The sequence below is a fragment of the Tubulanus polymorphus genome, chromosome 2, assembly GCF_964204645.1.
Source record: "Tubulanus polymorphus chromosome 2, tnTubPoly1.2, whole genome shotgun sequence".
Classification (NCBI taxonomy): Eukaryota; Metazoa; Nemertea; class Palaeonemertea; order Tubulaniformes; family Tubulanidae; genus Tubulanus; species Tubulanus polymorphus.
The window spans coordinates 6,308,972-6,329,361 of record NC_134026.1 but is presented as its reverse complement, the minus strand read 5'-3'; the positions used below and the strand labels follow the sequence as shown (position 1 = coordinate 6,329,361).

Genomic DNA, 20,390 nt, shown 5'->3' with positions numbered 1-20,390 from the left:
TATATATATTTCGTTACGTTTTCATTCTCTAAATTTTAATCACTTCAGTGTTGTTTTGAAAATATTTGTATATACATGTGTAATAGTTTTCCTCCATATACCATGGAAATGGTTGGAGTGTAAATAAATCGTAATCGTAATCAAAAAGTTTGCGTCTCTGTGAACGAAAAGACTTCGATTGGACGTCACATCCAGTTTTTAGTCTTACCAAATATAGATGGCCAATATGACATGTCAAAAATGCGTTACAGCGATAAACTTCACAAAAAAGATATTGAACAACTAATTGTTGAAATCAATTTATTATTATTTGTTTTATTTGAAGAGGGGATGGTCTACAAATGAGCGTTCCATATTAAACAATATATGGGTGTGATAAATCATACATTTACACGGAGAAGCACTGTTCACTTATTTCAAATAATATAAACACCTCCTGCTGTGATGATCTTTACATCTGATCCTAGATGCAAAATAATTCTATAAAACTGACTGACACCCTGCCCGCCCGGCCGGGTGGATGATAAAATCAACTTACAATAAATAAAAGGCTCACAGTAGCAGTAGTTACTGTGACCTATACATAAAAAAAACTTAGTTTAACAAATGATCAGTTTGGCCCTATCTTAGACTGAGAGTTACTTATAGGCTTACTTCCAAACTGCTTGTGGAAATTAAACAATTGAGCTGTCCTTGACATTCAGAAACATGAATTTCAAGTTCGGAGGCCAATATCAGAGCAAGGACAAATTTGTTTCGCCAAGTAGGCTTACCCATTACTTGAGAATTGCAATATGTTCAATTTCATTTCCACAGAAACCTGAACCAGAGGTCACTCAAAATTGGTTAAAACACATCCTTGGAAATGAGGAATTACACTTGTAGGTAAATTGAATCAGAAATAGAAATTGGGACACAAAATAGAGATAAATTCAGTAATGCAACGACTTATCAGATGAGGTCTTAATAATGTTTGACTGCAATATCATGAGGGATAATTTCAATCAAATTTCGAGCAACTGTGACCCCTTAACTCTGTCAATTACAATTTTACAATAACAACTTCGATTCTAATCCAGGGCAAACGTAAAGCAGAGAGGCTGAACAGCGCTGCGTAGAAAACCATTTAAAATGTACCTGACAAGATTGCTGTGATTTACGGTATTTATTCCGAGTAAAATACTGATACAAACTGTATTCGAATACAGATTATTTCTTTTCTAAGTTTCTATATACAATACTTTGATCACCACCATCCTGTTTATGAATACATGAATAGTAAATAAAAGGTGGTCGCGATTGAAGCTGTTTCTAAACATGACAATGAAATTAATGAATGTCATCAGCTACGACAGAAACAGGGCAGTTCACTAGTTCAGTGATCGTGCTCAATTGTTGCTCACTATTTTGGAACTATAGAAGTTAGGGCATACATGTAGTTGATAAATCGCGATAACTGCATTTCATCCAATTATGACACATCAGTGAAAAATACGTGCACAACTGGATCAGTTATTACCATATCCACACACATGTACTCTATTTATGGCAGCTGCCTCTATTCAAAATATCTCTTGGCTCTTTTTTAGTGTACCTGAATATGAATATTGATAACTCTGATGAATTGGGCTATATAATGAAATGCCCCGGCAGTATTTCGAAGAACAGTCTATACTGCAGTAGATGCATACGATGTAGTACAATTATATCAAATTTTGTTTCATTTCAAATAAATCTCACTCAGATTTCATATCGATGAGCAATGAATATCACATAATCAATATCAAATTTCGTTTCATTTCAAATAAATCTCACTCAGATTTCACATCGACGAGCAATGAATATCACATCAATATAAATATTACTATTAATGGAATGTGGAACGCACTGTAAATCAACATGAAACTACGGAACAAATGAATTAAGACACAGAAATAAACTATTGATGCAGGGGTTGGACTATGTTTTGGGATAGTCCTTTCATTTGAGGGACAGTAAACAATTTTCAGAGACTTTTCCTGACAATCAGGGGACATTAACCATTTTCAGGGACTTCCTGATAATCAGGGGACGTTGCCCATTTTCAGAGACTGTTCCTGACAATCGGTGGACATTTTCAGGACTGTTACAGGTAACGAGTGCAGGCACAACGTTGATGACTTGTCGATAGTTTCTCAAAATTTAGCTGATGACATTCAATAATTGTGGAGATGAAATGGATGAGAGGTACAGATATACATAGAGAGGAGAGAGAGGGGGTGGAGATTGTGAAGCAGCATTATAATGATAACAATATATTACACTAGTAATATATATAATACACTGTATTTACAAGGTAACAATCTTTTTCTGTACAAACTCACAGGTGAATTTTCTTGAGTTGTTTGAACTCTACACAATTCTTGAATTACTAATAACTAATTCAGTAACTAATTAATCAATAATATCCGTTTAAATATTTTCATTTACAATTATTGATTATTGGATAAAGGTAGCGAGATTAAGGTCTCTGCTGCTACTGTTAAAATATATTCCAAGAATAACGTCCTAACAATGAGCAAATACGTATTGTTTACTTTTTTTTAAAAAAATTACAACAGTTTCAACGCTCGGAAACTGCTTAAAAAAATATGAAATAAATATATAGAACTTAAGTAACCGTTAAAAACACTTTGTGGCTCAGTTGCACGTGAAAAATATTCCTAGTTAAAACGGATTCGACTTCGCCGAAAGATTTAGAGAACTTCATGAGTGAAAATTGTTGTAACACAGTTCAACTTGACACATTCACTTCCAGTTCTGCCATCATTGTCACTATGAGTCGTACCTAGCATTTGAATGTTGGGAGTCGGAGAAATCCAAAAAAAGGCAGTTACCCAAAGTCAACAACCCATATAACGATTTTTTTTTATGCCCTATCAAAAACTCTTGACTATAACAAAATGCTTGCCGATCCCAAGTGAAGGATGCAACATTAAATTCTCATTGGTTATAACAATATTATTTGCAAAAAGAGTACTTTCAAAAATTCCTATGGGGCAACTGCCCGGTTATCTGATCTTTGCAAGCTGGCATTGGAATGACACAGTTCCCGATTGGCTGGCAACGTGAACTAACTCTGCTGTAGTCTCAATTTTGAACAATGGCTGACTACGCATTAGCTCTCTATTGAGATAACTCGTAGTAGCAACTGGGTAGTGCGCGAAAATGAACAGCAACTACAATAACTGCTGAAGTCAAATTGATGCAACTGCGGAACTGAGTTTAGAGTCAAACCCGCAACTATAGATGTGGGTCCGACTGGCCACGAATTCACCCTAGCAATTTCCATCAAGTTACAGAAGAAAAACAAATGCAGAATATCCTAAAATTGAGCGACGACCAATGTTAAAAATATACGTCTGAACTGCACATAATCAATCAACGAATCAATCACCAGCGACAGAGTGATATCTAAAATATAATCTGACTCTAACTCACTCATTCATATGAAACTGTACAATTCTATCATATCGTAATATCGTTATTTCTCATATTGATAAATGTTTGTTTTTTTTTTTTAATGTTTGTTAATATATTTTGGCATCGCGCGTCGAGAAGAATGCGGCGTTAACTATTAACGGGAGCAAATGAACTGGAACTACTGCTCGTACTGAGACTAATCATACTGCCGCGTACATTATCATCGTCGCCGTAAGAGTCCTGCGTCGCTTCGACGATCTCGATAGTGTTTAATCCTAATCTCGTGCTCTCCGAATCAAAGTCCTCGATTTCGACGGCTTGGCGATCGTGCAACGCTCGGATGCGATCGCGACGATCGCTCTGCATCCGTATCGTTTCATCTTCCATCTAGAGAAATACAACAAATATACATCAACTCACTGACTTCATACAGATACACAGACCCAGAGACTGAACTCCCCACACTCCAGAGCCTGAACTGACTGAATTCACACAGACACACAGACCCACGCCTGGAGCCTGAACTCCCCACTCCCCGGAGCCTGAACTCACTGACTTCATACAGACCCACAAACCCCAAGGCAGGAAACCTCTGAAAAGTGCTATCAGTAACAAATAAAATTTTTTTCAGTAACATTTCATTGAAATATTAAAGAAAATGTTCAAATTAATCAGCAGCAAGACCCTCAGTAACATCTTTCACATTTGAATATGCATCAAACAAATCGAATCAGTATTTCTTGGTATAAAATAGTAACAAATACCAGGTACTGAAAATCAGGAACAGTTGGCAGCTTTGAGACTCCCGACCGAAGTTCGAACGCACTCACTTAATACAGACCCACAGACTCATCGGAAGCCCGAACCACAATTAGCAAAGATTCAATTTGACTATAGAGTCTATATACAATTTTTTTTTAAAGTTACATTAATCAAAAATTCCTAGGTTTTACATGGGTGAATTTTTCAATTTTCTCAATCGAACAAACCATCATACGACAGTACATCATACCACTAGTGGTGACTGATTGACAAAGGTGATTTCCAAGAAAAATTGCTAAAGGAAGTTGCTTTCAGGCAAACAATTGACATCCGGGCACTATAGTACGTGAAGTGTAAAATTAACTTCCCAGATTAGAGAGGTAAATCTATCGAATTACCAATTATTTAAAAACCGGAAAAATATTATTTAGATATTTCGATCTCCCAGCACTTTGGGAACCGCCTCCTAACAGAAAAGGATAAGAGAGCGTTTAGAGAGATATATCAGTAGATAAGTTACCGTTTGTTCTAATAAAGCCCTCCTCAATGATACTCGTTCCTCTAGTTGTTTTTTCTCTCTCTGATGTTGTGCTTCGGTCTGTATTTTCACTTTGCTTTGATAAGCCATTAATAATTCCATTTCTTGTTGTAAATGATTTTTGAGGTCGCTAATTTCGGACATTTGTGTTTCGTCTTGTTTGATCTGCGAAGGAAAGTCAACATTTTCATTCAACAGGGAAACATCGGCAATGATTTCAGTAATATTTAATGAGATTTTCGAGTACCATTAACTTCGCGCCTAACTCGCTTAACAAATGCAGCGGTCGATGACAATCCTGCATCCTCCTTGTCAAGAACTCGACACTAGATCAACAATTTTCTTACCGTCAGGATTTGACATCGAAACACTCATATCAATCAATAACCCTTGATCGACAGGTTTTCACTCGATCATAATAGTCAGTCAGGCTGACGATGATCTCTAGGGTGAGATCGAAACGTCGTGTCTTTTATATATATTTTTGATTGAATAAATAAATTCTGGTTTTTAAATTCTTTTAATCTGTAAATAGTGGGATTTTATCTTATTATCCGTTCACCACGTTTGAGTGTGGTTATCGTTCTAATCGAAGGATAGGAATTGACACCAGGATATTGTTAGAGGAGATTAACCCCAGTCCCTTCAAGTCATTGACCGGATTGTCATTGACTGCTGCAAAACTTGGACACGAAAATTCGTCCCAATTACGGTAAGCAAAATCAGTCTCTATGAAGTTAGAAAATGATTAGAAGTTTTATGTAATGATCTTACGTTCTGTTGTTGAAACATTTCCGCTATACTGTTCTCATACTGTTCTCCTAACAGGGCTATTTTTCTCATCTGTTCCTCTTTCAGTTTCTTGTTGTACGCTTTCTGTTCACTCTTCGGTATCGACAGTAACTGCTGTTCCCTCCACGCTTTATATTGACGCTGTTGTATTTTAACCGCGTCGTGAAACTGTTTACGAATTTGCGCCTCTTTTTGCTGAATGAAACAATCGTTGAAAGCATAAGATATTGCAGGGTTGAGTTATTGATACTTCAACTTTTTTCCCCTCAACCCACTGACTCTGACTAAGCACTACTCATTATTGGCAGGTTTGAGGTTTACTTTTCCCAAATAAGGAGAGAGGCTGGGGTAAACGGAGTCTGCTGTATATTGTTGATATTCGGACAGGGTGACAATTCCCTGACATGCACATTGTTTTCCCTGACTTAATCTGCTAAGGATCCGAACAATTAAGGCAGTCAAGTCATAGACGGAGACTGTTTGATTTTATGGCAATCTAACGATCTTAACAAATTTCACCGACGTTTAGCTTTTTTTTTACATAATTCCCCAAGACTATTCTCTGACTTTTTTAAAGAAAGGAAAATTCCCTGTGACTCTTCCCTGATTTCCAATTAAGTGGCTACCCTACTCACATCTGCGTAACTCCTACCGGTATTTATCACGTTCCTTTTAGAGATTTGAAAACTTCCGGCTTCATTAAACCCTTTAAAATGTTACTCAAATGATTATACTGTACCTTTAAACTTTTAGGTAACTGTTTAACTTCCATTGCATGTTTTTTAAGTAACTCGTGTTCGGCGTTTAACATATATTCTTTCTGATTTGATAATTCGGTCGCGTGTTGTTTTCTCATCTGCTCGTCGCGTAATCTATGAATCGCGGCTAAATGTTTATATTCTAAATCTTGTAGCGATTCGTGATGTCGTAGTAGCATACCGTGACAATGATCCAACTGAGCTTGACGACGATTTAATTCCTGCAAAACGAAATCCCGCAATATTTACACATTAGTCTCCACTGTGGACCCAGTTTGACAGTAAATGTTAAGATCAGCAGTCAGATTGATGAATTCAGGAAAATTCACATTTTTTTCAGATCTTTACAATTGGCTTTTATCATGTTTTTTCTCCGAAACGAAATACTAGGATTATTCTAATTTTTTTCACATGACTTTTCTCTTTTCTTTTTCATGTCTTTTTTCAGGTTACTGATCATAACCTGGACGGATTGAAATAAAATTTCTTAAAACCTCAACACAGCTTCGGCATAAATTCTGAGCTCTATGGTACGTATATGGCATAAAAAGAGATAAAAACAGTATGACAGAAACTTTTCTTAGAATTCTTCACACATCTTCAAGATTTCTTTTTCATAATTTTTCCCAGATGTCGCATCAAACTGACTGGACCCTGTTAGATCTAAGACCAGGCTTAGTTCATTCTAATAAAATCCTACCTCTCGTAAATGTTCCTGTTGAAGTTGATGCAATTGTAATAATTTTCTTCGTCTAAATTTTCTCATTTCTAATTCTAAATAATCTTTATGTTCTTTTTGTAACCGGTATTCGTTTGTAGACTGTGTTTGTAATAATGTTTCTTTATGCGTCCGTAGCAATTCGTCTCGCACTTTTTTCGGAGTTCCGTCATCGAAATTCTATAAAACAGAAAATAAATTCATTCATTCAACAGTCACTCGATGTATGCAGTGTTCTTACAAATTCAGGAATCTGAGATTCCTTCATTAGGTTGGCCACTTCCCACCCATTTACAAATTCCCAAAGTTTTCCCCCGACTTTTCCATGTGATAACACAAAATCTCCTGAATGACTCGGGTGACATTTCTAGGTATAAAATGTTACAATTCATTCATTTTTCATTGAATCACGTATGAAGAAACAAGTGTCCAATAGCATTATCCGAATTTCTTGTGTTTTCCAGGTTTTTGGTAAATTTTTTTAATTCCCTGATTTAAGATTTATCTGATTCCCTGAGTTTTCCAGGTCAGTGGCCATCCTGCCTATACACTGGGGCTCCACACTGTCAGGCTGGTCTAAGTTTCCCAAAGAAACAGTTGTCAAAAAACACAAACCCGTTTAGCCTGTTCTACGTTTGCCTTGTATTCTTTCTTCTGTCCATTGACGAATGTTTTCATATCAGTCTCGTGCTGTTGTTGAATTTGTTTATTCAATTTTTTCTCCTGGTTTTGATTCGTTTTCAGCTGCAACGGAGAAATTTCGCAAAAGTCACCACTACGAGTCAAATTCGACCGAGATCCCAAGGAATTTGAGATTTCGACCGAGATCGCAGAAAGTTTGATATTTCAATTGAGATCTCATTACAGATTTGAAATTTCACTGGAAAATTGAGATTTCTTACCCTTCTCTGAATTTCCTCAGATTGCTTCTGTTGTATTTTATCGAGCTCTTTAGCGAACTGCTGTCGAAGGCTGTCGTATTCTTTATCTAGTTTCTGTTTGTGTTCTTCCATTTCAGTTTTAAAACGACTTTCGGCCTAAAAATCCAAACAACGAATACCGAATAGGGAACTTCCAACGCGTGGCAATTGAGGATTACACTTATGGCAAGCGAGGAATCCGCCAGGTGTCGCTAAGTTACTCGGTCATCTGCATTCAATTTCTTCTCCATTTCAGTGTAAGTCAAACTAAATTTTCTCTAGTGAAAAAGTCTGGTTATTATGTATCGATTCGAGAGCCTAAAAGTTCACTTCAAAGTTCAATAATGAACTGATGTGAGACCGAGTGCTTGTTACGCCACCTAGTGAGATAGCCGGTGTCGTGGTTCCCCGTAGTCAAGACATTTTAATTAAAGGAATAACATTCGTTACCGTTTGAAGTTGTTTTTGATGTTGTCGCCTCATCCGTTTATACCCGGTCATCTGATCCCGCCATTCGTCGTGATTGTGTTCTTTCTGTTGCCTGGTTACGATCGATGTCGTGCGTATTGTCGCGAAGTTGTTGGCGCACATTCCTCCGTCCCGACTATCACTACCCGTCGACGACTGCAAAAAATAAATACAACCATCAATTGAAGATATTCACGATTTATAAAATGGCTTAAAATGACGAGTAACTAGAGACTCTATCGTAAACCTAGCAATGAAACTGGAGTCAGAAAATGTGCTATGTACCTAAGCATGTTTTTATTCTGTATATACATGTAAATTGATTAATAAAATCTATTTCAAGGTGGCCACTTTCCAACTATTTACAAACTCCCGTCCCTGAATTCTCCATGTGATTACCGGTACACAAAATTTCCCGAGTGAATAGGAGAAATTTCTAGGTTTAAAATGTTACAATTCATTCACTTTTCATTGATAAAGAAACACACGGTCAATAACATTATCCTGAGTTTTCCAGGTTTTTAAGGTCTGTGGCCACCCTGTATTTGTGAGAAAAATTTTCAACACTAGCTAAATTCAGGCCGCAGTTCCAGTTCTCAGTGGAGTTTGACATTTAAAGTAAAAATTTGGTGATTACCGATGTTTAAACAGTGCAATCAGATCTAAAACTGCGTCTATCCTGAGTATGTCTTCTCAGGGACAAGCTCGAAAATATTCAAAGATTTGAACTGAGCTGATATATGTCTGAATCTAGCGAGGTCATATCTAGCAATTACAAATCTCAGTTGTTTTTTTTTGTAAATTCAGGACATCGTAAAACCCCGGCCTCACAATAATCGTGTTGTAGTAGCAGTAGTATCCCGGTATAAATAAAGCGGTATCGTACATTCAATAGCCAGGAATATGGAGATACAAGTGTAGTAATATCAACTGTGTGTGAAACATGCAAAATAAGAGTCAGAGGAAAAATAGAGAATAGAACCAACCAACAAACAATCACTGAATCGGTATGAATGATATAATGATTGTGTATGACGTAAGTATGATGATCACCTAAAAACCGAAAACTCTAACCCTTCACATAAGAATAATGATAAATCAAATGCACCCATCAAATCTACGATCCAAATCCATACTTCCTGCAGGTTAAAATTTGACTCTAAGGTTGAAACACTGGAAATTAACTAATTTAAACTGTTAAGTCGAATTCAACTTAGAAACTGCTGAACTGGATCCAGATTTACGATTGACCGGTGACTAAAACTATTCAGTTTCAACTGCCGCGATTTCTAGTGATTTCTAGTAAAAAAAATCTCAAAATTCATTTCGAGATTAGAAAATATATTTGCAAAATGAAAACTTCAGCCTTCATCGATGATCAATTTGACGAAATGAAACAATAATCTCTCAACCACACAAATGAACTGTAGAACTATTCAAAATAACGAAGGAAAACGAAAAATAATTCTATAGAAATTTCACAACTCTGTGATAATAATAATGAGCTAATGTAGAATAAGGAAATTAACTTATCCTAGTCGCACTTTATTAGCGTGTCTAAAAGACCCGCGATATTGAAGATTTTACAGGGAAAATCAGTTCAACTGATGTTCTGGATGGATCACTTCTATTCATATACAGAGATTCATTTGAATTGATATCAAATTTCTCTGAAGATGGGTATAAATATTCTGAATAACTGAAACGCCGACAGTGAAACAGATTTTCTTTTTGTAATATCTTCAACATTGCCGGCATTTTATACATGTCGAAGAAGTTTTATTCCAACTCGATTCAAGATATCCGGTAAATAATGAAAAGTATTTCGAGATGATGAGAATGAATGAATATTTGTGTAGAATAACAAAATAAAGCAAACCGATTATAAACAACCTGCTCATGCTGTTTATCAATACTTACATGTATTAATTTTGGCAATGGTCGAGTGACCTGGGGCTATAAGAGATTTATATATATTTATATCATACATTCGCTTGGCTCTCTCCTTTTAAAACTCTTTTCATCAATATATGTTATAGCTGCATCCTCCAAACCTGATGGCATATCGCGAGACTCGGCAATGCCATCAGGTTCGTATGCCAGCTGAGGGAGGATGACACTTATTGCGGATGCAGATATGAAGTTCATTTATATAGGTTCAAGAAAATTAACTGTTTTATCTGCCGAGGGTGGAATCATAGCCGGAATTATACTTATATCTGGGGTCAGTTGCACAATTGAGACTTGATTTTAAGATCGATCTAGGATAGGACATGATTTTGAATTTCAGTAGTGCATTTGTAAACAGTAGATTTATTATCTAAGGCAATCTCCAGATACAGGTGAAGACATGAACAGAAATATCGTGAGCTGTCCTTTTTGAACGCTGGGATAGTCAACATCAGGGGTTGCAGTAGTGAATTACGCATGCTGGAATCAGTCTCCAGAATCGAGACCATTTTAGAATAGTCACAACTACGCAACTGACAGCCAGCCGCGGGCGAGGGTTTCATATTAAGTGCAGGTGTATCTACGATTACAATATTGTCTGATTAGTAATCTGCGTTCGAAGTCAGTCCCAATCCGTTTCTCTCGTAACTCAGGGTTAAAGGGTTAATATAACAGTACGCATATACAAACCTTTCTAACACGATGAGACTGCGATAAACTGACTATTTCATCTTCGCCGACTGCACCCGGAAGACTGTTCATACTACTGTTTTGACTACTGGTACTAACTCCACCGCCGAACAGTAGACTTTGTTCACTTGTCGTACTGTTAGATTTACTGCTATCACCGACTGAATCCTCCTTAAATAATATACAAACAAATCACATTACATTCTACCCTAGCTAATAGGAATACCGGTTAACACACGCCCAGATCCAGCTAGATCCGGTTTCAGTAGCCCACGAATTAGCGTTGCAGTGCATGTGGAATTGGGTCCTAAACTGTGGAACCGAGTCCTGAACTGTGGAAACTCAGTGTTCTCCATATGCTGGATTTCTAAAGGGGGGCTGCATTACGACATCGTGGCTGTTAAGGTTGCAAGGCTTTCAATCCACCAAAAATACCGATAATGAAAGCTTATTTTTGGTATAATCTTCTATTTTTCACATTAGCTCAAAGCTATTATCAGTATTGATTGAATATCATTATGACATTCACTACGGCAGGGGCAGCAGATGTTCTAGAAGGGGTGTCTGAGGCGCCCCTCTATAATCGGTTGTGGAGAACACTGGAACAGGGTCCTGAACTGTCGAACAGGGTCTTGAACAGTAGAACCGAGTCGTGAGTGGTGGACTGTGAAACTGGATCAACTCTGGAGTCAGGTCCCTAACTACGGATAAGGTAGGATATTGTTTTACCTGAGAATCATCGCCAGCGTAGTCATCACCCGCCGGTCCATTCACTCGTGTCTCATTCTCCTGTGTATCATCGACCATCAATATTTTCTTCATTCGACGATATTGTAAATTGTCGAGTTCCCTCACGGCTTCTTTAGTTCTCTGTATTAAATCTATTAGCACCCGTCCTGACAGAGACTCACTTATAAATACATTCTGAAAATAATACAACCAATATTCATTCTGTCAATCGCGGTTCATTTCAAATGGTTCAACCTTTATCGAGTCAAATCTAAGCAGAGCATATTTGAACTGCGTGCAGGATCCAGTTGCATAGTTCTTGGTCAATTTATTCAAACTGACGATGGAACACAGCCTATCACTAGGACACTTACTTCTAGTAAACCCTTGGTACATGGCCTATCACTAGGACACTTACCTCTAGTAACTCCTCGGCGCACGGCCTAACACTAGGACATTTTTGAAGACAAGAATCAACGAAGTTGCGGAAATCATTCGACCATTCTCCGCCTGACAGCGTAGGTGAATCATTCTGAGCTATGTGATATAAGGCACTCATAGCATTCATGTTGAACAACGGTGGCTTTCGTTCAGCTACAAATATCATAAATATCAGATATAAGATCAGAGATGTACACTTTTTACACGTTTCTATTGGCCTGTAATTCTCTTCTGGCGCATTCGTTTTGACCAGAATACGCTCTACCTATTACAGAATACCATAATCTGTAAACCTGAAAGCTGCGTTAGTAATAGAGCAACTAGTAAGCAAAAACTTGAGATATTCTTAAGATGGAAGTTTTGGAAATGGAAACTCAGGGGTTACTCAGATAATATCTTACTGAATTTGCCGATAGTTAATTGCGGCAGTCTGTACTCAACCAACTGCTCAGACAATCCGCCGACTAGAAGTGTAGTGAAACCCACATAAGAGTTATTCATACGAAATTCAAATGCAACCTACCTAGTTCTATACATGTAATACCAAGAGACCAAACATCCACTTTTCCATCATACTGGCCTTCATCCATCGCTAGAATCACCTCAGGAGCCATCCAGTACGGCGTACCCACAAATGAATTCGCAGGACTCACAATTGAAGCAGAACCAAAATCAGCTGTTATGAAAAAATATAAAAATATGCAAGATAATTTTCACGAAAATCTGAAACATCAAGAATCTTATGAATCCGTTACTTCATTTTGAAATCTCTAATAACAATGATATCTCATTGACCAATAATGAGATCCTTATTTGAGATGAATTTCAGATTTACTGGCAGTGTCAGATGAACTGCGACTACTTATGTCGAGTAGAAACTGCTTTCAAACTTCAGTCATTCTCAGCTATTCATCTATCTGATTTACAGAAGTTATCTCGAATCAAACGAATTCGACTATCAGAAAACAGGACCAGTTCCACGGTGGAACTGGTCCCGAATATTGCTTGTAGGTCTATGATAATGTAAAGATTCAATTGCACGGTTCTCTAGGATTAAAACATCGGAGATGAGCAAATTTTACGGAACTGGATTCTGGTATGAATTTTACCTAATTTCACGGTTCCATTTTCGGTTAGTAAAATATTGCCAGCTTTCACATCTCGGTGTATTTTATCCTGACTATGTAGATAAATCAAACCACTGAGCGCATCGTGACAAATAGCAGCAATTTCATCTTCCATTAGCGGCTTCTTATGAACTGAAATACATATACGCTAAATACATAAAACCTGAGGCTGTCATGATAAAAACATTGAGATATATTAGATTAATTTACCTTCTATAATATCAGACGCAGATCCAAGACAATATTCCATCACGAGCTGTAATGAACAAACACACAGTTTCACCAGAGTTTATTTATAATGATCACGCAGCAGTGATTAACGGGTCATAAAACAAATCTGAATAATCGCTGATGACAATAGAACAGGTCGTTATAACGACTAATTTACAGGATTGTCTCTAATTGATAAAGATCAAGGGTCGGATTTATAAACCAGGGATCAACTTATTCAGGGTCCCTATAGATCAGTCATTTCTGGAATTAATGGGTTTTCAAGGAGAAAATTTCAAATTTCTAGGAATCTGAATTACAGTAGAATCATCCCAAGTCGGTACTGTTTATCTCAGTAAACAATTAATACAGTAGCTTTGTTAGGCAACTTTTATCCTATACACTACCAAAACCTATACACTCACTTCCTGAGTTAGGCGCAGTTTAATGTTCAACTACAAACTAGACAAACATTTCTAATAGCCCATTTCTCAAAATTGAGTTTCAGACATTTTTCTCAAATTAAAGGAGTTTCTCAGGCACCTTTAAAAGCATTTCCTTTTTAGGAGTTTTTAAGGAATCGAGTTGAAGGGACCCTGCCAATCAACAAAACTATGGATGAAAAATTTGCACAAAGCCGAGATGTGACAAACAGTAGGAGCTGATTCCACAGGTCTTGGTCCATGTATATGGTATAATCAGTTCATCATCAATATATTAACGCTATTCAAACCAAGAACTGTGGCACTGGATCGAAAGAATTAACCTTCTTTTATAAGGGAGAGAACTCATCAACTGACTTATAGTCGAGGGTAAACAGTTGAACCAGCCCGTGGAAATCGGAATTCAAATAACTCGCTTACCCATGCTGTATGTTCTTTTAAGAAACAGCCTTTATAATCTATTGTATTTCTATGTTTCAACTGACGTAGAAACCGAACTTCTTTTATGATATCTTGCCATTTCTGAGATAAAGAGAGACAAATTTCATTCAAAATCAGATATCGCATTTGATCGTTTAGCGGAAACTGATGTTCAGTGATTGGTGAATATCAGAAACTTACATCAGCTGATTGTTTGCCTTGATACGACATCTTCTTGATGGCAACAATTTCTTTTGTAATTTTATGCCGAGCCTGTGAAGAATATGAACGCGAAATTCAATCAATTTCACATGAAAACAAAGCTAAACATTAAATGGAATATGGCTGTAAACTTGAACACATCTCTTTCTAGTTTCATCAAAGCATTGACTACAAATGACAAAGAGAAAATTGATACTAAACAATGCTCAAACAAAGCGAAGTGGATCATTTCCGGTGTCAGTAGCAATTCAAACGCAATCATTTGTCTGGTGCTAAAATTTGGCTCAGGCCTGGTCCGACGTTTTTGGTCGGGCCAAATTCGGCCCGGAACAACTGTTCAAACGGGTGCCAAATGGGCCCGGGCCAAAAATGCGCGTGTGATCGCGGCTTCATTTTGGCATAGAACAAGGAGCCGGTTGCACAGTTAAGGCATACAATTTCAAACCAGTCTAAGACCAGCTTAGTTCTACAGCCAATCTAACAACTTAAGACCAGTCTAAATCAAAACAATATTTAGAAGTAACAACTTTGAAACTGGCCGCAGGTGCCAATTGCACAGTTTAGGCTTAAAATTTCAAACCAGTCTAAGCTCATTTTGGTTTATAGCCAATTTGACCACCAAAACTCGTTTTAAGACTGGTCTCACATGCCACAGTAAGACCAGTTCTGGATTGATGCGGGCTTTAAACACAGTCCCGCAGAGTGGAAACTCAACAGGCGATAAAACCTGGTTAATCGACTAAAACTGGTTTTAGAATGGTAAACCCGAAGTTTCGACTCAACTCACATAATAAACCGCTCCGAAACTCCCATGACCGATTTCGCGTAAATCCTCAAAATGTTTATCGGGGTCGTCAGTTGAGAATAATGCGGCGACGTCCGGATCTTTCAAACTTCCAGCCTTCGGAAGAGAAGGCATTGTCGCAGTCGTCGTGGTAACACGTTAGCGTTCTATCTCTCGACACGGCGTTTTATATTCATCTGGTATCGTCCGTTAGAATTTCGCGTTGAAAATGAGCTGAAAAATAGAGAACATAATTCAGCTTTTAACTAATGAGTTTTGAATCGTTGAACAGTTATCCGAAAATTTGGGTATTTCACGGGTTTCGTCATAGACATTTTAGAGGTCACTTGTTTACTATACTAGTAGTTGCCCTCCAAACACAAAGCTGGAATATTGTCAAAATATAGCTTAAGAATCACAACATTTAAAAATCTGTAGGAAATTTTAGGGTTTCAGGGCAGAAACCCAGAATTTTAGGGGAACTTATCCCCAACAACGAAGAAACAAATTGGTAAGGCTTCATCGCGCCATAGAAAGCGAGTGAATATTCGAAATGTTATTTGGGTTTTTTCGAACTTCAGACGTTATCAGATAGTTAACACTTATCATCAAAGATAACGCAGTGTCTGAAATAGATAAAACTTCCCTTTAAACGACATGTCACAATTCACTAATAGTGTATATAACAAAGGCGTCTCGCGAAAAGATGTTTTCCATTAAAAGCTTTATAAAATAGGGACGACCGTATTCTTAGTATCAGCGGAGAAAAGATGATAGGTTTCATATTAAAAATTGTCAATGCATAGAGACAGAGGGAGGGAGGGAGGAAGAGAGGGAGGAAGGGAGCAAGGGAGCAAGGGAGGGAGGAAGGGAGCAAGGGAGAGAGGAAAGGAGCAAGGTAGGGAAGAAGGGAGCAAGGGAGGAAGGAGCAAGGGAGGAAGGGAGCAAGGAAGGGAGGAAGGGAGCAAGGGAGGGAGGAAGGGAGCAAGGGAGGAGAAAGGGAGCAAGGGAAGGAGGAAGGGAGCAAGGGAGGGAGGGAGGGAGATCGAGATGTAGAAACTAACATGTTTCTTTACCTAATACACCACCAGTGAGTGCAGTGTGGTAGGAATATACTACTAGTGAATGATGAACATAAAGCAACAAACAGGAATGTATAACTTTCAGAAATAACAGACAGATAGATAGAAGATAGATAGATGTACTAGTAACTACTGACGAGTCATCTTACCGCGATATACAACAACTAAAACTAATCAATACCGAACGATAGCCTAAAGGAAATGTTTCCTCCACCCATATCATCATCATTATCATCATCATCGTACGCTATGAGAATTTCAATGAAATTCTACTCAGGTTTTCGTAGAAAAATTAACTGCTGTTAAGAAAAAGAATGCGAAGCAATGAGCAACACAATTAACCAACAACGCTGAATAGCGTAACGAACTAATGTCACAATACACGTAAACAATGAATGTACTACTGTATTTAGACACACAGAACGTACTGAAACACAGGACCTACAAAAACACCCGACCTACTGAAACATAGTACCTACTTAAACATGGAACCTACTACCAATTGATACACAGAACCTACTTAAACACAGGACCTACTATAACTTGGAACCTACTACCTAATGATATACAGAACCTGCTAAAACCCCGGACCTATTATAACTTGGAACCTACAACACATAAAAACACAGGACCAACTAAAACACAGAACCTACTAAAATGTCCGACCTACTTAAACATGGATTGAATCTACCACAAACTGAAGCACAGGTCTTACTGAAACACCTGCCCTTCTAAAACACAGGACCAACTAAAACACAAAACCTACCACAGTGGAACCTCGTTATAACAAACTCAGATACAAAGATTCATCTGATATAACAAATATAGAATTTCGTCCCAAGTAAAAAGGTTTAACTAATTTCATACTGGATCATATAGGGGCCTAACAAACTATCGGTTATGACGAACATATTATCTGGTCCCGTGAACTTCACTGTAATGAAGTTCCACTGTAGAACACAAAGCAAAGGAAAGGTGAAGCAAAGGACCTACTGATACACAGGACCTACTGAAGCACAGGACCTACTAAAATGTGGAACCTTCTAAAACACCAGCCCTACTAAAACACAGGACCTACTAAAACAGTTATCAACAATGATGTGTGAAAATAATTCCAATATAAAACACAAGATTTGTTCCCTTAAAACTAGAGACTTCATACTGACTCCCCGTCTTAGTTATCAAAGTGAACAAGTCAAATCCTGAAAATAGGCCTAAATGCTTCTCTCATATTCAGAATTTGATATGAAAACAAAATAAAGTCTCGCTAACTACACTTCTCAACCAAAACAGTCCAGTTAGCCTACTGACTATCTAATCTAATCGCAGTCCGGTTACTGACAAAACCAAACTGCAGTCCAATTACTGCAGTCCAAACCACTGTCTGGTTTGACGACCTACAGCAACATAGTTCAGTTACTGACTATGCCAAACAGCAGTCTGGTTTCTGACTAAACCAAACCACCCAGTTACTGACTAAGCCTACTGAAACATTGACGTAGTTCAATGACTGACTAAACCAAGCGGCAGTCTGGTTATTGACTAAACCAAAGCATAGTCCAGTTTTTTACTAAACCAAAACATAGTCGGGATACTGACTAATCTAATCGCAGTCTAGTTACTGACTAAACCAAACTGCAGTCCAGTTATTGACTAAACGAAAAACATACCGTAGTCAGGTTACCGACTAATCTATAACATAGGCTGGATACTGACTAAAACCAACAAGGGGCAGTCTAGTTACTGACTGGACTGCAGCAGTCCAGTAACTGATTAAACCAAACAAGTCAGGTTACTGACTATAAACTTAACCACACAGTCAGGTCACTGGCTGTAAACCTAACCCCAGTCAGGTTATTGACTAAACCAATCCCCTTACTAAACAGAAGGCCTACTACCAGGATCTATTTGTCTATATGTGTTCTAACTGAATGTTATCATGGTTATCATGTTGTGAATCCTAACTGTCACTGACACTGTCATCAGTTTGGAAGTAAGAATAGAGTGGAAAGGACAAAACAGGCCTACAAATCACCTTCAAAATTCTATATGAAATGACCAATTAATATCACAGATTCATGTATCAGACAATATTAATGAGAAGAACACTAATGAGATATAGAAATAAACATACACAGAGCAAATACAGTAAATAACAGCAATTTACAGTAAATTCAGTGGAAATCCTGAAAATTCTTCACATCTTTCGATCTATGGTAGACGCATGCGCATTAATGTCACATTGATGATGGATTAAAGGGCGTTTTATCGGATTAACGTCAGATTGAAAATATTCCTTTCGATCCTCCTCGTAAATTTCTAATTCTCAAATCGATATAAGTCGGTTTTAATTGCGGAAATTATCGTCAAATTTTCAGTAATTTCAGCACTTACCCCCATGACGTCATCCTCCAGCCAATATCATCCCGCACTGAATAACTAAATCCTGACAAATATTTTCACGTTAAAAATGTTTCAAGTTGATGATTAAATTTGAAAAATATAATCAAGGTATTTTTGTTCAATATTAGATCAAGATAACGCATTTTTAAAGCATTTTTGAAGTAACTTCAAATATGTTCATTCACTCCTTCATACAAAATGGCGACCACTTAAAGCCGCCATTAATACAACTATTTACCGAAACAGACACTTCTGAAATTTACTCGGCGGCGGCCCGCACGTACGGGGACGAAAGGGACTCAGTCGACATCTTTTTTTCCTTTTCAGTAGTTAGCATGCCAAGGGTGGATCCAGGGCCCTCAAATTTGAAGCGCACTTCAAAGTCCTAAAAAAATTTTGGATACACTTTCTAAAATGTATTCGGGCCAACAATTTCCAGTAAATTGAACAGTTGGAACAAAATGAAGCAATTTTGTCAGACATGCCCTCTAACTAAATTTGCTTGCAAATGGAATAAGATCTGGGGCCAGATTATTGGTTAGAGTTAACTGGTGCATGCAATTTCAAAACAGATTGCTATCATGCCATCAACTCACCATCGGGAACCCGCAACTTTTGACCGCTGGTCCAGATCTTTGGAACATACATTTATTGGCATTTTGAAAAGAGCACATTTCAAGATACTGATCACTGCGGCTATGATAGATCAGTCAGTGTCTCATCGAGTAGATTCTTCAGCCTTGTGAAGGGGTTGGGTCGGCGTCACTCACCAGACTGTATTCATTTACAGTGCGCATGAAAAAAGTGATTGGTGTTCAAAGGCTTCATGTTAAAAACGGCCAGAATTTCACTTCAAACCGGTGAAACTATTTCATTTCTCCAAATGATATGCGATAGGTTACCGGTATTTCAAAAGCAGAGTTCGAAAATGACGCTATAGCTCTCTTGCCGGAACGAGAAGGAGAAAGGGGGAGTTTTCGATCGTTAGATGTAGCTTCTGCCGCATTTTGGACGTCGAGAAGGTAGATCGATTTACCAGCGTGCCTCGATCGCCAGGGAAGATTTATCATCAACGCATATAATCTCAATCTTTCTCTCTACGTGAAATGGAAAAAAAAGAAATGGAAAGTTGCTATTTTAGATATAGACAAATAGAAAGACACTGACTGATATTCAAACTTACAAACTTAGATAGTGGGTTTTTATCAAGTCTACTACTGTTTGAATATCAAGTTTGTAAGTTTGAATATCAGTCTTTTGTCTTTCAAAAAGTGTCAGTTGATTTTTCAAAACTAGTCACGTGACAGTCATTTTCAATCTACTTTTTCTTGTTTGTAAAAATTGGCATCATCGACTGTAATGTCCTAGAATTTTCAGATGAGCCGTTCTTTTGGAACACGGTCTTAAACGGCACCATAAACATCCAATACTGATTTGCATTAAATCTGATGTATATCATTCATATCATATC

At 37.6% G+C, this 20,390-nt stretch overlaps 1 protein-coding gene across 2 annotated transcripts; it reads right to left on the bottom strand.

Moving 5' to 3' along the window:
* Positions 1 to 259: 259 nt before the first annotated feature.
* LOC141898349 (serine/threonine-protein kinase TAO1-B-like) lies at positions 260 to 18,942 on the bottom strand. Of its 2 annotated transcripts, XM_074784202.1 has the most exons (19): positions 18,911 to 18,942; positions 15,438 to 15,668; positions 14,630 to 14,701; positions 14,429 to 14,530; positions 13,566 to 13,611; positions 13,338 to 13,487; positions 12,752 to 12,904; positions 12,206 to 12,381; positions 11,788 to 11,982; positions 11,059 to 11,229; positions 10,339 to 10,374; positions 8,401 to 8,574; positions 7,933 to 8,067; positions 7,646 to 7,774; positions 7,013 to 7,210; positions 6,294 to 6,533; positions 5,537 to 5,749; positions 4,745 to 4,927; positions 260 to 3,849 (listed from the first exon to the last, which is right to left on the bottom strand). In XM_074784202.1, exons 2-19 carry the CDS (start codon positions 15,567 to 15,569, stop codon positions 3,610 to 3,612), a joined length of 2,745 nt encoding a protein of 914 aa, XP_074640303.1. In that variant the 5' UTR covers positions 15,570 to 15,668; positions 18,911 to 18,942; the 3' UTR covers positions 260 to 3,609. The 2 variants fall into 2 exon arrangements, with proteins under 2 accessions (XP_074640303.1, XP_074640304.1); XM_074784203.1 differs by lacking the exon at positions 14,429 to 14,530.
* Between the last annotated feature and the right edge of the window lie 1,448 nt (positions 18,943 to 20,390).

Coding starts and splice junctions, on each gene's coding strand:
- LOC141898349 (XM_074784202.1), bottom strand. CDS start 15,569: ATGCCTTCTCTTCCGAAGGCTGGAAGTTTGAAAGATCCGGACGTCGCC. Junction 8,068..8,400: donor ATCAAAAACAACTTCAAACG/GTAACGAATGTT, acceptor TTGGATTTTTAG/GCCGAAAGTCGTTTTAAAAC. Junction 5,750..6,293: donor AGTTACCTAAAAGTTTAAAG/GTACAGTATAAT, acceptor TGTTTCATTCAG/CAAAAAGAGGCGCAAATTCG.